Source organism: Chroicocephalus ridibundus, chromosome 3 (assembly GCF_963924245.1).
Source record: "Chroicocephalus ridibundus chromosome 3, bChrRid1.1, whole genome shotgun sequence".
NCBI lineage: Eukaryota > Metazoa > Chordata > Aves > Charadriiformes > Laridae > Chroicocephalus > Chroicocephalus ridibundus.
In genome coordinates this window covers 106,168,752-106,181,060 of record NC_086286.1, presented here as the reverse complement: position 1 = coordinate 106,181,060, position 12,309 = coordinate 106,168,752, and the positions used below count along the sequence as shown (strand labels likewise).

General features: G+C 38.8%; 1 protein-coding gene across 2 annotated transcripts in view; it reads left to right on the top strand.

Annotated features, from left to right (window-relative positions):
• Positions 1-2,011: 2,011 nt before the first annotated feature.
• The window catches only part of MYOM2 (myomesin 2), a 79,661-nt gene continuing 69,363 nt past the window's right edge, over positions 2,012-12,309 (top strand). For both annotated transcript variants that reach the window (XM_063330349.1, XM_063330348.1), the window contains exons 1-4: positions 2,012-2,131; positions 7,279-7,358; positions 9,662-9,795; positions 10,832-10,951. In XM_063330349.1, coding sequence (XP_063186419.1) covers positions 9,689-9,795; positions 10,832-10,951 — 227 coding nt within the window. In that variant the 5' untranslated portion in view covers positions 2,012-2,131; positions 7,279-7,358; positions 9,662-9,688. The remainder of the gene's footprint in view (positions 2,132-7,278; positions 7,359-9,661; positions 9,796-10,831; positions 10,952-12,309) is intronic.

Genomic DNA, 12,309 nt, shown 5'->3' with positions numbered 1-12,309 from the left:
AAATTATTTTACAATTAAAATGCTGGATAATCTTCGGTGCTCTGCTGCCTAAATTTCAACACCACTGAATAACAGAATATTGTGGTTTTCCCTTCTATCCTATTTTGTGAATATCTATGAAGAGAAGGAGAATTTTTTTATTGCCTTACCTGGAGACAGCCTGGGGCTGGCCCCAGTGCAGGGCTGGTTCTTGCCTTTGGCGTGTTCCCCACAGCCCTCAGGATGCACTTTCACATTTTTGACATCCAACCACACCCTGAAATAGAATAGAGCTCAAGTGTGAAGGCAGACAGAGCAGACTGTACATTCCTCCATTTCTTTAAAGATAATAAATATAGAACAAGAAATTAAAAGCTGAGAGTGTAATGAGAACTTTAAAGTTTTCCTGAAAACCGACCTCTTACCTCCCACAGGAAAATGTAATAAGAGAGAAGAGAAGGAGCTGTGTAAGTAAAGTGGGTTTGCTCTGGATTATTACATGATAATTACTTTGACAGCTGCTTCTGAAGCAACATCTATGCTCAGTGCATATGCACTCATTCCACTGTGTCTGTCTCTGTAGATCTAATTCTGTCAGACTGAGTTATAATTTAAGATCGATGGGAGGAAGGGAGAAGTCTGTGTCAAGCGAATGGTAGTCCTAGATAATCAGAAAGTGGGGAAGATCCTTACCAGAGCTGTTTAGGAAACTTGGATGAATCCTGTAAATGCAGTAAGAATCAATCGGTTAAGGCTTTGCCACATCTTGCTCTGCTTTCTATACGTGTATGCATAAGAAGAAAGCGTGACTTAAAAGAGCATTGTTCATGTATCAAAGTTTCTCATACCAAGCACTGAAAGATCTTCATTGTCACTTAGTGACTTTGGTCTTGACCCCGTTCCTATATAAATAGATTTTAAGTAGATCTTATTATTTTCAAATACTTCGAATATCAATGAATTCCCTACTTACTGTATGTTGCTGACTCACTGGATATTTGAGTCATTATGGGCCAAGTCGTGAGGTGTGATTCAGTCTATCCGAATCATATAGCCAGGTTCTCCCAGACAAGTTGTCCTTATTTCCAGGCAGAATAAGAGGAATGTGATTATTTCTTCACACTCGTCACAAAGCCTCGTCAGAGTTCCTACCCTTCCTTCCCTTTCCTCATATGAGCTCACGTCATGGGACAAATCCCAAAGGGGTTGTACACCGCCAGAATGGTGCAGAGTGACTGAGCCCACACTCACCAGCTCCGCAGGGCAAGTGCTGCTACCCCATCGCATCCGGACATGTCAGAGCCGTGGTGGAGCGGACATGTCAGAGCATCTGGGCATGTCAGCGCAGTGCCTTGGAGCCCTACAGGCACCAAACCTCCATTTTAGGGTCTCAGAGAATCAAGTGCTTTGACCATTTTTTTTCCTCTGCCTGTGTACGCCTCCAAGTGTATTAATTCCTCCTGCTTTACCTACAAGACATAGAGAAATGTCTCTCAGGTTGACTGGTGATATTATTGACATGGAAATAGTGAGTAGGAATTGGACTTTCTTTAAATCCACACTAATAGGCTTTTGATATAGTTGCTATGTCTTAACATACTGCAGCCATGTTCTCAGGGAGCCCTTAAGGAGGCAACGGGGAGGCTCATTTTACAGCCTGAGGCACCAAGGGGATCTCGTGTCTCTACTAATAAGATTCTGGATTTTATGTCTCCTCACTGGTCTTCAAATTTATTGATCATTTTAAAACTTCAATCATTGCTAAATAAAAAGTTTAAACTGTTTTCTGACATTAAACTGTTTCCTATGTGCTTGGTGTTGCTGGGAAAAGAAACCCCACTTTTAACATAAACAACTGCTTTTTTTTTTAGGAATGAAGTCTATCTTTTATTAAAATACAGTATAAAACCGTGTACGGGCTAGGGCTTTTCATCTGCCTTGATATCACACCCTTATTGCCTATTAGGCTGACCTCAGTTTTGGGAGAATCACTTGGTTAGTTCTAAATATAGCATTGCATCTGCCCTTAAATGGGAGTGAAGGGGCAGTAGCCTTTAGAGAGGGGAATTATTTTTATTTTCCTCAGCCAGAGTTTACTAAGCTGGGAAAGGCTGGTCTTCCTCTTTGCTTTGCAATTTTTCTGTATCCCTTGGTAAGTCCTTTTTTCATCTAGGTTTTTCTTGCTCAGAACAAATGGGAATGATTGTAGCAGGGTGTTGGGTGCTTTTCTGTAAAAAATAAATTGCCTTCCTTGGGGAAAACAAGCAATAAGCAGGACACAGATTGATTCATGAAAAGACAAACAAAAAAGTAAAGTAGAATTGTTTTATTCTGTGCATAGTCAGCTTGATTTTATTATGTATTACATTTCCTCTGTTTCTGTCTGCATATAAAGAACTACATTATACCAATCCATAGCTCTATTGATATATGCGCTTCTCCAATTGCACATATGTTGGCAATGCCCTTTCTTGTGTTCTTATACTGTATAAAGAGACAAAACATGATTTATCTGAAGTATTTGCATAAATAATGAAGCATAAAATCCTACAGTAGCTGTCAAAACTATTTGGCATGCTGAAGAATAGTACGTAGCTATGGCAAAAAATTCTTTTATTTTTTGTCTACCATACTCTCAAGTAAATGTCTTCAGAAGGTGCGTTTCTGGTGCCTGCATTGCCCTGGGCTACGTGATGTGTTTTGTGCCATGTGGAAATTCCAGCTAAATACCACTGATAGAGTCTTGGGAAATCATGTTCGTGCTCTTGAAACTGCTTCTGTGTGTTGATAATACCTGTGAGCCAATGAAAGTATCATAATGAAGGATAATGAAGGTTGGGATGATGGGAAGTGACCAAATTTCATTATCTCACAGTCTCACATTCCTTGCTATCCAGTTGAAGGGATGTAGTACACCCTCCAAGTGAAGGGAAATCTTAAAACTTTATGGGAACATGTTGTGACTCTTTGTGCATTTGGAGTGTTAGGACACCAAAGTTTCAAGTTAATGTGGCCAAATTCAGCCTAATTTAATTCCCAGTGTCTACGCAAGTATTCTCTCTGGACTATATACAGTTTAGCTTTTAACAAGGATATGGCAAGAGAAATCAAACTGAGGGCTTCCACTCCCTCCCATCATGAGAGTCATAGAAAAGCCAAAATTACGTTTTTTAGACTCACAACAATGCAGGAACTGGTGCTCCCTTCCACAACAATGACCTCACTTGAGGGAAGGGTACCTATGGCCCTGCCTTGTACCTATTTGCTGCAGAGCATAGCTGGTGGTTAACTCCATCAAGGCTTGTGGCTATGACCATGACCGTGACCACCCGTGGTATATTCCAAATTGCCTCCTCACTAACTGTTATGGCTAGAGGGTGAAGAAAACCATGCAGGGACTATTACAAGGTCAAGGTGTGCATTCTAATAATACATGTGCTGTAGCCAAATGATTGCATTAAACTGCTTAATCTACCTGTAAGTCTATGCAAGCAGAATCATTTGATGTAGTGAAAAGTTAAAAGCCTACTTATTCAAAACATATGAAATTATTAATAAAGAATAGACACCATCAGCTCTTTGAAAATGTTGCTTTGCTGGACATTCAGAACACTAGAAATTGATGAGAGAACTCCATTTTTAGGTTTAATGAGAAGAATAATGCATGTACTTCCAGAGATGATTTGAACCAGATTGAATCTGTTCTCCAGAAGAGAACAGTTCGGTTTGGTTTTCAAACAGTTCTGTTTGAAACCGATTTGTGAAACTAGGATATTGCTATTTCCATACGAAGGAGGTACGATCAGTAAAATGTTAGACCAGCTATGAGGCAGATAAAGACGTCAGAAAAGAAAAGACAAGACAAGGGATCTCAAAGCTTGCTGAGTAATGTTTGGCATTCCATATGGTTTAGGTAAATGAGAATTCCATATACTTTTTTTTAATTTCAGAAGCATTTGTATTCTGCTGTCAAAAAAGTTAAAACTGAATTCTTACTATGCAGAAGAACAAAACTCTTCAATGGGAAAGACAGAAGCATCTTAAAATGACAGTAGATTGTGTGACTTTTTTAAGTTCGTCCTTTTTCATACACAGAATGTGACTTTCTTTGTAAAATTTAAATACACTCATGCACACAGAGATAAAAGGCTGGATAGACATATTAGCATTTTAGAAGTTTATTACCGAAATGAAGAAAAGGTTACGAGAGCCTCTACATCCCATTCTGGTTTACTGCAGTGTCTACAAGCAGTGTAATGATTCATGCTGGTTTTACAAGTTTTCCACCAAAGTAAGTTTGCTGGGAAAAAAATGTTCTTACGTTATTGTCTACTGCAATCTCTACAGAATGGATATAACCATCTGGAAAGGATCACATGTTTTCTGAGGCAATATGGTAATTCTTTAAACTGGTCATTAGAAGCAACTGATGACTCGAAGGTGGTGGTTTGTTTTTTCTTTACCTTTTATCTTTCATTGTGGTATATAGGTGGTATGGAATTAAACATATTTTATCAGCTAAATACCATGGAAGTATAAGCTGGCAAAACAGGGCTTTCTAAAACCACTTAACTTTGACTGATGTGTAGAACAACAGGCAGAACTACAGACGGGTAGAGGAAACAATGTCTACGTCATGGGAAAAACAGGACAAACGCTCAAGTCAATACAATTGGTCAAAGATATTTAAGGAAGATGAGACACAGAGGAAGATCAAGAATGAGGATATGCATGTAGGAGCAGGACATACTGATCTTTCAGCCAGAATGAGGAGGATAAGCTACGTGAGGGCAGGCAAGAACCCACAAATCATTTTTGGCACTTCTGCAGATGGTCAAGGACAGAGACGAGCAAAGAAAATGCATATTGCATGGTATAGCGTTGACAGGTCAGGCAGAGAAAGTACATGCTGTATAGTGCATCGCTCATGACAGGAACCTCCTGAGTCTAGGAATGCAAGTTGTCTATCTATGGTGAGTACAACCGTGTTCTCCTTCCCATGGCATTTGTCAGTCCTATCCATCAATTTATTTGGTTGTGTGCCTGCTCTCTGAGGCTAAGTGAATGATCATGCTAGAATTTACTGCCTGTCCTTTAAATCTTAAATTAACTCACTTATCAAAGTAACAATGCCTATATCAGACCATTGGCTTCTCCGCTCAAGAATGTGACCCCTAGTCTTGTGGTCCTAGATTATTGCTTTCTATTCAGGTCAGTATTACTATGGCATGAAACTATGCATATCCTATCCTGGGAACTCTGTCTTTTAGTCATGACCAAGTATAAATTGTTATATAGATGCTACTAAACATATGGAAATGTAGATTTGTGTAAACTTATTTGACCAGTCTGATTCATTTGTATTTTCTATCATTAATCCTTAATGACGTATTGGCTGACAATATTTTTATTTGGGTTTAATAGTCTTCTGGGTGGTTCGTACAGAACATAGATTAATGCATTTTGGGTCCTGCTGATGTCCCCAGCATTTAAAGTCATAGAAATAAACAGGAGGAATAATAATAATACTAATGAAGTAGGAGTACACTGGTGCTGTGTTCCACCAAAGAAGTAAAAGTCAGATGAGAGAATAAGTGTTTTAGGACCATCTTGTCCTGTAATTCTAGGTCTATTTCTTGAAATCCAGGGAATTTAATAGGATCTGCATGGATGGGTGAAGTTCAGGGTTGTTTTTGACACACAGGTCAAATATTTCAGCAAGTTCTCTGTGCCTCTTGTAGTCACATACCAGTAGAACCTGGTGAATAAAAGTTGAGACTTGCTTTTCATTGTGTCATAGATATCCAGAAAGCTATTTTGTCTTTCTCCTGGCCTATTTATGCATTTTTTGTTGTCTTTGCAATTTCCCATTGGGAAAAGTGTGGGGTTTTTTTTGTTTGTTTGTTTGTTTTTTTTTCCCAATGCCTCTGCCAGACCACTGCCTGCATCTTGCTGTTGGGTCAGTTCCACCAATTGACATGCCAATATAATTAGGTCTTCATCCACTGCCAGTAGTAGAATCTTGGTTCACTGAAGCAGATAACATCAGTGGGGCTAAGCTGTCATCTGCAGATCGTGTTGTCTAACTCTGTTAGTGATAGGTTGACTAAATATTAGTATATATTTCAATCATCTCACATAAATGTGTATCAGTGGAAAACTGGGAAAACAGTCAACTCATTGTTCCTAGGAAGACAATTGAAACTTCTCTTATCACGAACTCAAGATACTCTACATGCTCGGTAGACTCTGCTGAAGCTGGTTTTTGCAGTGGGGCTGTGATTTTGCTCTTCAGATACTTGTATTTGCAGCACTATTAAGTATTAAATACATACTCTGCAAGCATCGTTGCAATTAACTGATGATGATTATTACATTTGGAATTGTTGCCAGGCAGCTCCCCTCTGTGTTAACAGAAGGCAAAATGAGTCTGGCTGCTAACAAGCTCAGTTAATTGCTTGTATGGAGGCTGGAAGTGGAGGTCTATGCTTGTTCCTATTCTAAAGATGTTTGGATAAATGTGAAAAATATCTGAACCCACATTTTGGGAAACCCGGGGTGCTGATTAATAGAAGAAAATATGGTAATTAAAATGTAAGTTTTACATTTAAGGGAAAAGGCTGAACTGTAAATGGCAAAGATGTTTTCTTCTACCTCAAAAATGAAAATAACGCAGACTGTGATCCATCCGGACACATGGGCGTTACTCTGCAACCCTTATACGTCAGATCTCAGTTGGAGTTATATACATAGCAACACATAAATTACATGTTGATAAATTCATAGGATTACTTAACTGGGCCACATGTAAACATGAGTAGCACTTAACAGCTGAGTCAGCTTAATCTGTGGGTTTGCCCTTTGCACCTTCACTTAAGTGAAAGGGCTAATTAAAAATAGAAAAGAAGGAACGTTATACTATTAACTGTCCAGTTAACGTACAAACTAAGGAGGGAGTCAAATTTCATACACACAATAGTCACACCATTAGACAGCAGGAGGGAAACCAGTATTTGATGTCTGCAGGTATAGCGTAATGTTACGTACAGATACTAAAACTAGGAGAAGCCAAGGCTGTTCATGGATCTGTGTAACTGTGTTAATGTAACTAAGACAACGTGTCGTATGATGAGTTAATAGGTCCATATCAGCTCAGCATTACATGAGGGCACCTAACTGAGATAGCATCTCTGTACTAACTTGGGTCTAGTTAACTTTTTTATTTCTCTAGAAATGTGGTAATATATTTCTTTAATGTCCTATAGTAATGTTGTAAACGTTTTTATTTTTGTCTTGCAGTGTCTGGTATTTTGCCTAAAACTTTAATTCCTGAACGCATGACTTATCATTCTCAGATCTCGTGAAAAAGGATTGAAAAGGTAACTATAGGTCATGTAGAAGATGCAGTTATCAGGCGATAAATTGTAAAAACTCATCTCTTCAGGTCTCGTGACTTTTTAAAATAAGATGTATCTGCTATTAAATATATCTACTGTCTTTTCCTGCAGAGACCTTTTTCTTGGAAAAGTAAAACTAGCTGATGTGAGAATGTCATGACTTGGGGGTATCTGACTCAGCTTTTGAATACCTGAAACTATCAATCAGACATAGCTGGAATTTGTTACACTACTTAATCAATAACTGGCATTTCCTTTTTTTGGTAAATACTGTATGCTGGAAATCTGGTATTTATAGATATTTTACCATGTTAAAAGTTTGATTTCTTAGCCTATAAAATATGTGTTTTTTTAAAATTAATTTCGGTTTAATTTTATACAGTTTACACAAAATTGCCAAACAAACATACAAAATGAAGTGACTTGCTAAACTAAGAATTGAAGTCTTTCACTGAAACATCTTACATTCTTCTTTCTAAAAATATGACATGTTGTATAAGAAATATAGCTCTCATTTTGCAAGAATAAATTGCAAGAATAATGAAATGTAGGAAACCATTTCTACTGCAAGTACAAACTGGATAGTAATACAATTAGAAAAAAATTAACAACACTTTAAAAATTGATGCAAAAGTCTTGATAATATATGTAATTTTTCAACAATTTTCTCATTGCTTTCCATTCTCAAATGGGGATTTTGCAAAACAATTTTTCAAAACATGCGATACTAATAAAAATTCCATTATGTGACAGAAAACATCATTGCTTTCAGAGTAAGTAATAAGCATTTAAAAACCTATTTTCAGCAATATTTTATTAGAGTACATTGATTGCATGTATTTTTCATACAGTAAAAAGATTAATGAAACCAAAAAAATTACATGGAATTTGAAAGTTGACAATGAAGTAGTGACTGAATTTTTTCAATTTTGAACTAGACCTCATTTTACCAGAAACTACTTTTTTCCTGAAATGGCTAGTAATTGATTTTTAACATGAGTATTGTTCATTTTTTTGTCCCCAGAGCACATATCTCCAGGTATTTGATAGGAAACAGAACATGGCCTAAAACTGGTCAGTACCAGTGCCTTTGAAATTAAGTAAGAGGAGGTCATGTTGTAATTAAATGAGTTTATAGGATTTTTATTCAAATCCCTTTGAGCTTTCATTTTATACGTGTCATGAGGCTGCCTACTTACGAGACTTCTCATGAAAAATGCAGACTTTTGGTGTGGGTTTGAGGATTTCCATCACGGGCAGGTTCTTCTTGTCAGGGCCCATGGCCGGGCAGGGCCAGGCTGCGAGGAGCTGGAGACCAGCCCTGCTGTGGTGTTGCTGGGGCAGGGCTGACACGGGGTCCTGGGCCTTGTGTAGGGTTGAGGGAGACCTGGAGGAAGCTGGGCAGGGCCAGCCAGGTCCATTGCTGGCCTCAGGACCCTGACACCCGCTGAATATGGCCCCTGGATGAGCTGCTGTTGCTTCACTTCCCGTGGGTAGCCCCCAGGTGGGTCCCAGGCCATGCCTCTGCCTGTGCCCCAGTTTCTGGAGTTTTATTGACATGGTTGGGAATGTCAATATCATGGTTGGGTATTTGCTTAACTCCAACTCAGTGGTAAACGTGCTCTTCCCACCCACACTGCTTCTGGGAGCTCCCTGAACGTTCCTGAGAACCTTCTATCCAAATACTGATCAAACTATGCCATGCTTTGGAGAAAGTCCACAGGAGGGCAACCAGAATGATTGGAAATCTAGAAAATGAGTAAAGATTGGATGAGGCAGCTTTGTTTAGTTTAGTTTAAACAAGAGAGTGAAAGGAGATGCGAAAAAATCTTCAACAGGCTGCTGCAAAGGTGGGTGAATACAATCTGTTTTTTGTTGTCATGGTGAACTGAACAAGAAACAGTGAGCATAAATTGCAACAGGGGACAAAGTAAGAGGTTTGAAGAGTGGAGAGCTGAAACACCTATAAATGCCCCAAAAGCTATCCAGTTTGCATCCCCAGAAATTTTTATGGCAGTGTTAAATGACATCTGCACAAAAGGGGAAAACGATCCAACAAATTTTCTTCTAGCTCTATCATCTATGATTCTGTGGCTCACTGTGTGGCTAATAAAATACATCCTGAGGTGCCCGTGTATATCATTGATGGTTCTATTTGTCATAAGTTGATGGAATTTTGTACATTTGTACATGTACACACATATGTGTATGTATGTAAAAATATCAAACCCGAGTGTCTGAAATCTATGGCTAAATGTGATTTCATTACATTGAAATTACTGCAGGAATTACTGATTGTAACAAACTGAAGTATGTCGTCAGTAGCGTTGCCATTTTACCAGAGGAGGCACAAGCACTTTGATCAGTCCTATCGCAACATTCAGACAAGATATGTGCTTGAGGAATATGCAGCAAGAAAGTAAGTGCCATGTATTTCACATACGGAGCATAGAGAGGTTTCTCTTTTGGTTACTCAGGTCTTAGGATCAAGATATTTAGCTTCCCACTCTGCCCCCTATAATTATGGTGTATTCAGAATGGTAGTTTTCCACTTCCTTCCATTGAGATGCTCCTGCTCTATAGTCTCCCACAAGCATAGCTAGACTTTCTAGCTACGTTGCAACTCACCTATGCAGACCTTTTAGCTCAGGATCTGTCCTATTTACTATGTCCGAGTTGGAAATTCTTCCTTTTAGGCTCCAATTGAAATTCTGACTTAAGAGAAAATGCCGTGAAGTTTAATCATAGGAACAGTTTTTTACCCATTCTTCCATATAACATGAGGATACTTCTTCTCCTGAAGTTGGCTATTCCTGGTCATAGTTTTTGTCATTCAATATCCTTTTTGAAAATTAAATAAAGGCTTAACTCCTCTGATGTGAAATCTCAGAGTTTTAGCCACAAGGTACATGTTCTTTGTATCTCAAAGCCTGGAGCTTTGAATCTTGGTTGCTTAAGAATCACTGTCCTTCCTCCTCAGTAATTAAGAAGCCTAGCTGGCCTAGCTGGCTGTCAAGCTTGTCCAGCTTCCCTTATGAAAGAGAAGAGTTTATGCAGAAGGTTATGTGAAGTATAGAAAGGCAGGAATATTCGGAAACAGACAATGTTACAGGGATTCTGTATGATTTGTGTATTAGACAGGCTGGTACCCTCGTGATTCACTAAAGTGCTATCATAGCATTTGAATGATTGGAGACCGAGATAAGTATAAATTTAACAGAACCGAATGAAATAAAATGCCTAATGATCCCCAGTGACAGATGATGGGCATTGAGCCCTTAAAGGACAAGTAAAAATCAGCACCCTAGTGCAGTTAGTGAGGAATGCAAAGTAGGTTTCTCACTGAACAGTGCTCAGTCATGGTATTCAGCTCATTTAAAGTAATTTCTTTGACTTTTGTGAGTTCATGTTTTAGCAGAATTGCTGGGTTATAACAATGTCTTTTATATTTGAAGGGCTGCTTCCAGACAGGCTGCTTATTATGAATCATCTGGCTTGGGAAAAACGACATGTAGGCTCTGTGCCAGGAGGGCACGCACCTTGGCTCATGAAGCAATGCAAGAATCCAGGAAAAGGTAAAGCTCTATTGGTCCCATCTGACTTGTGTAGTGGCTCTGGTCCCATTTAGTATTGCTCTTTTGCCAGGGCTCTTTTCAAAGTTGACAAGACTGGAGGCTTCTCTGTCACTGTTCTCCGCTAATCTATTTTGGCTGGAATACTAAATGACTGGGTGTCACTTTCGATCTCATATTTCAATCCAGAGTTTTTCCCCTAATCCCCATTCTGATCCCTGGAAACAACTTTAAAACCAAAATAAATTAGGATCTACCTGGGATCCAAAACTCAGTTTTGAACAGATCTACTTGACTATTCCTGAATTTCTGGTTTGGATCAATTTAAAAATTTTGAGTTCTTTCCTTAACATCAAGAGGGCTTGTCTCAGTAACAGCCATGGTAGGAAGTCCTATAATAAATGTGCTGACAGAAATATTCCTGTTAGTGAATTTGACTGTTTCTGCTCTGCCATGCTCTACAGTTACTGTGCCGAAGACACAGAGAATTTACACTACAAGAACGCCTTCTGCCTTATTTGTAGAAAATGTGTGTGAAAATCATATACATCCATATGGTTCTGGTACTTCGATTCTTTTGAAATATATATCCTAGAAACAGAATGTTGTAGGGAAATCAGCCTCATTTTTATACGCTAACTTATTTTTTTAAAAATGATCTTAAATTTTAACAGTATGAAAATATACGTGGCAGAATGAGGCTGGTATTTAAAGTACGTTGCAATGGTACAAATAAATATTTTTAAAACACCAGACAAATAATGTCTTGATTTACTCTTCACTGAATTTCATGCAAGTCTTCTTATTTGCTTCACAGCATGTTGGGGTATGCTTTAAGAGTCTTGCCATATTCTATAATGACATAAATTTCTGATATTCAGCTCCCTTCTTTTGTCCTCTTGGCGAGGCAAAGAGTAGAACAGGCTGCTTATTGAATCAGGATGCATGCAGAAGCTTGAGCTAGCTCCATCTAAAATCAGTTATGAGTTTTTGGTTTTTTTTTTAGGAATTCTGAAAAATTTATGGAGTCAGATTTTCAGGGAACAATCCACAAATTTCTCAAAAGGTTGTCTTTTTCTGGTAGTTTCTATAATACTTCCCACTCACACCCCTGTCCAAGGACAGCTTTCTTGCATGTAGTAGTTCTTCAAATCCTTGTGAACTCCTTGGTCTGTATCTTTCAGGTGAGGTCAGCTGCTACAGCCCATAGAACTAGCAGAGCTTCCCAGGTGCAAGAGCCAAGGGCATGCCGTAATCAAGGCCCAACTCTTATAAGGTTGTGCACAGGCACAGAACATGCCTTCACCCCCCTGCCTCCTTGGGTCCATGGAAAAGAAAATTAGGGACCAGAGGGAAGCCAG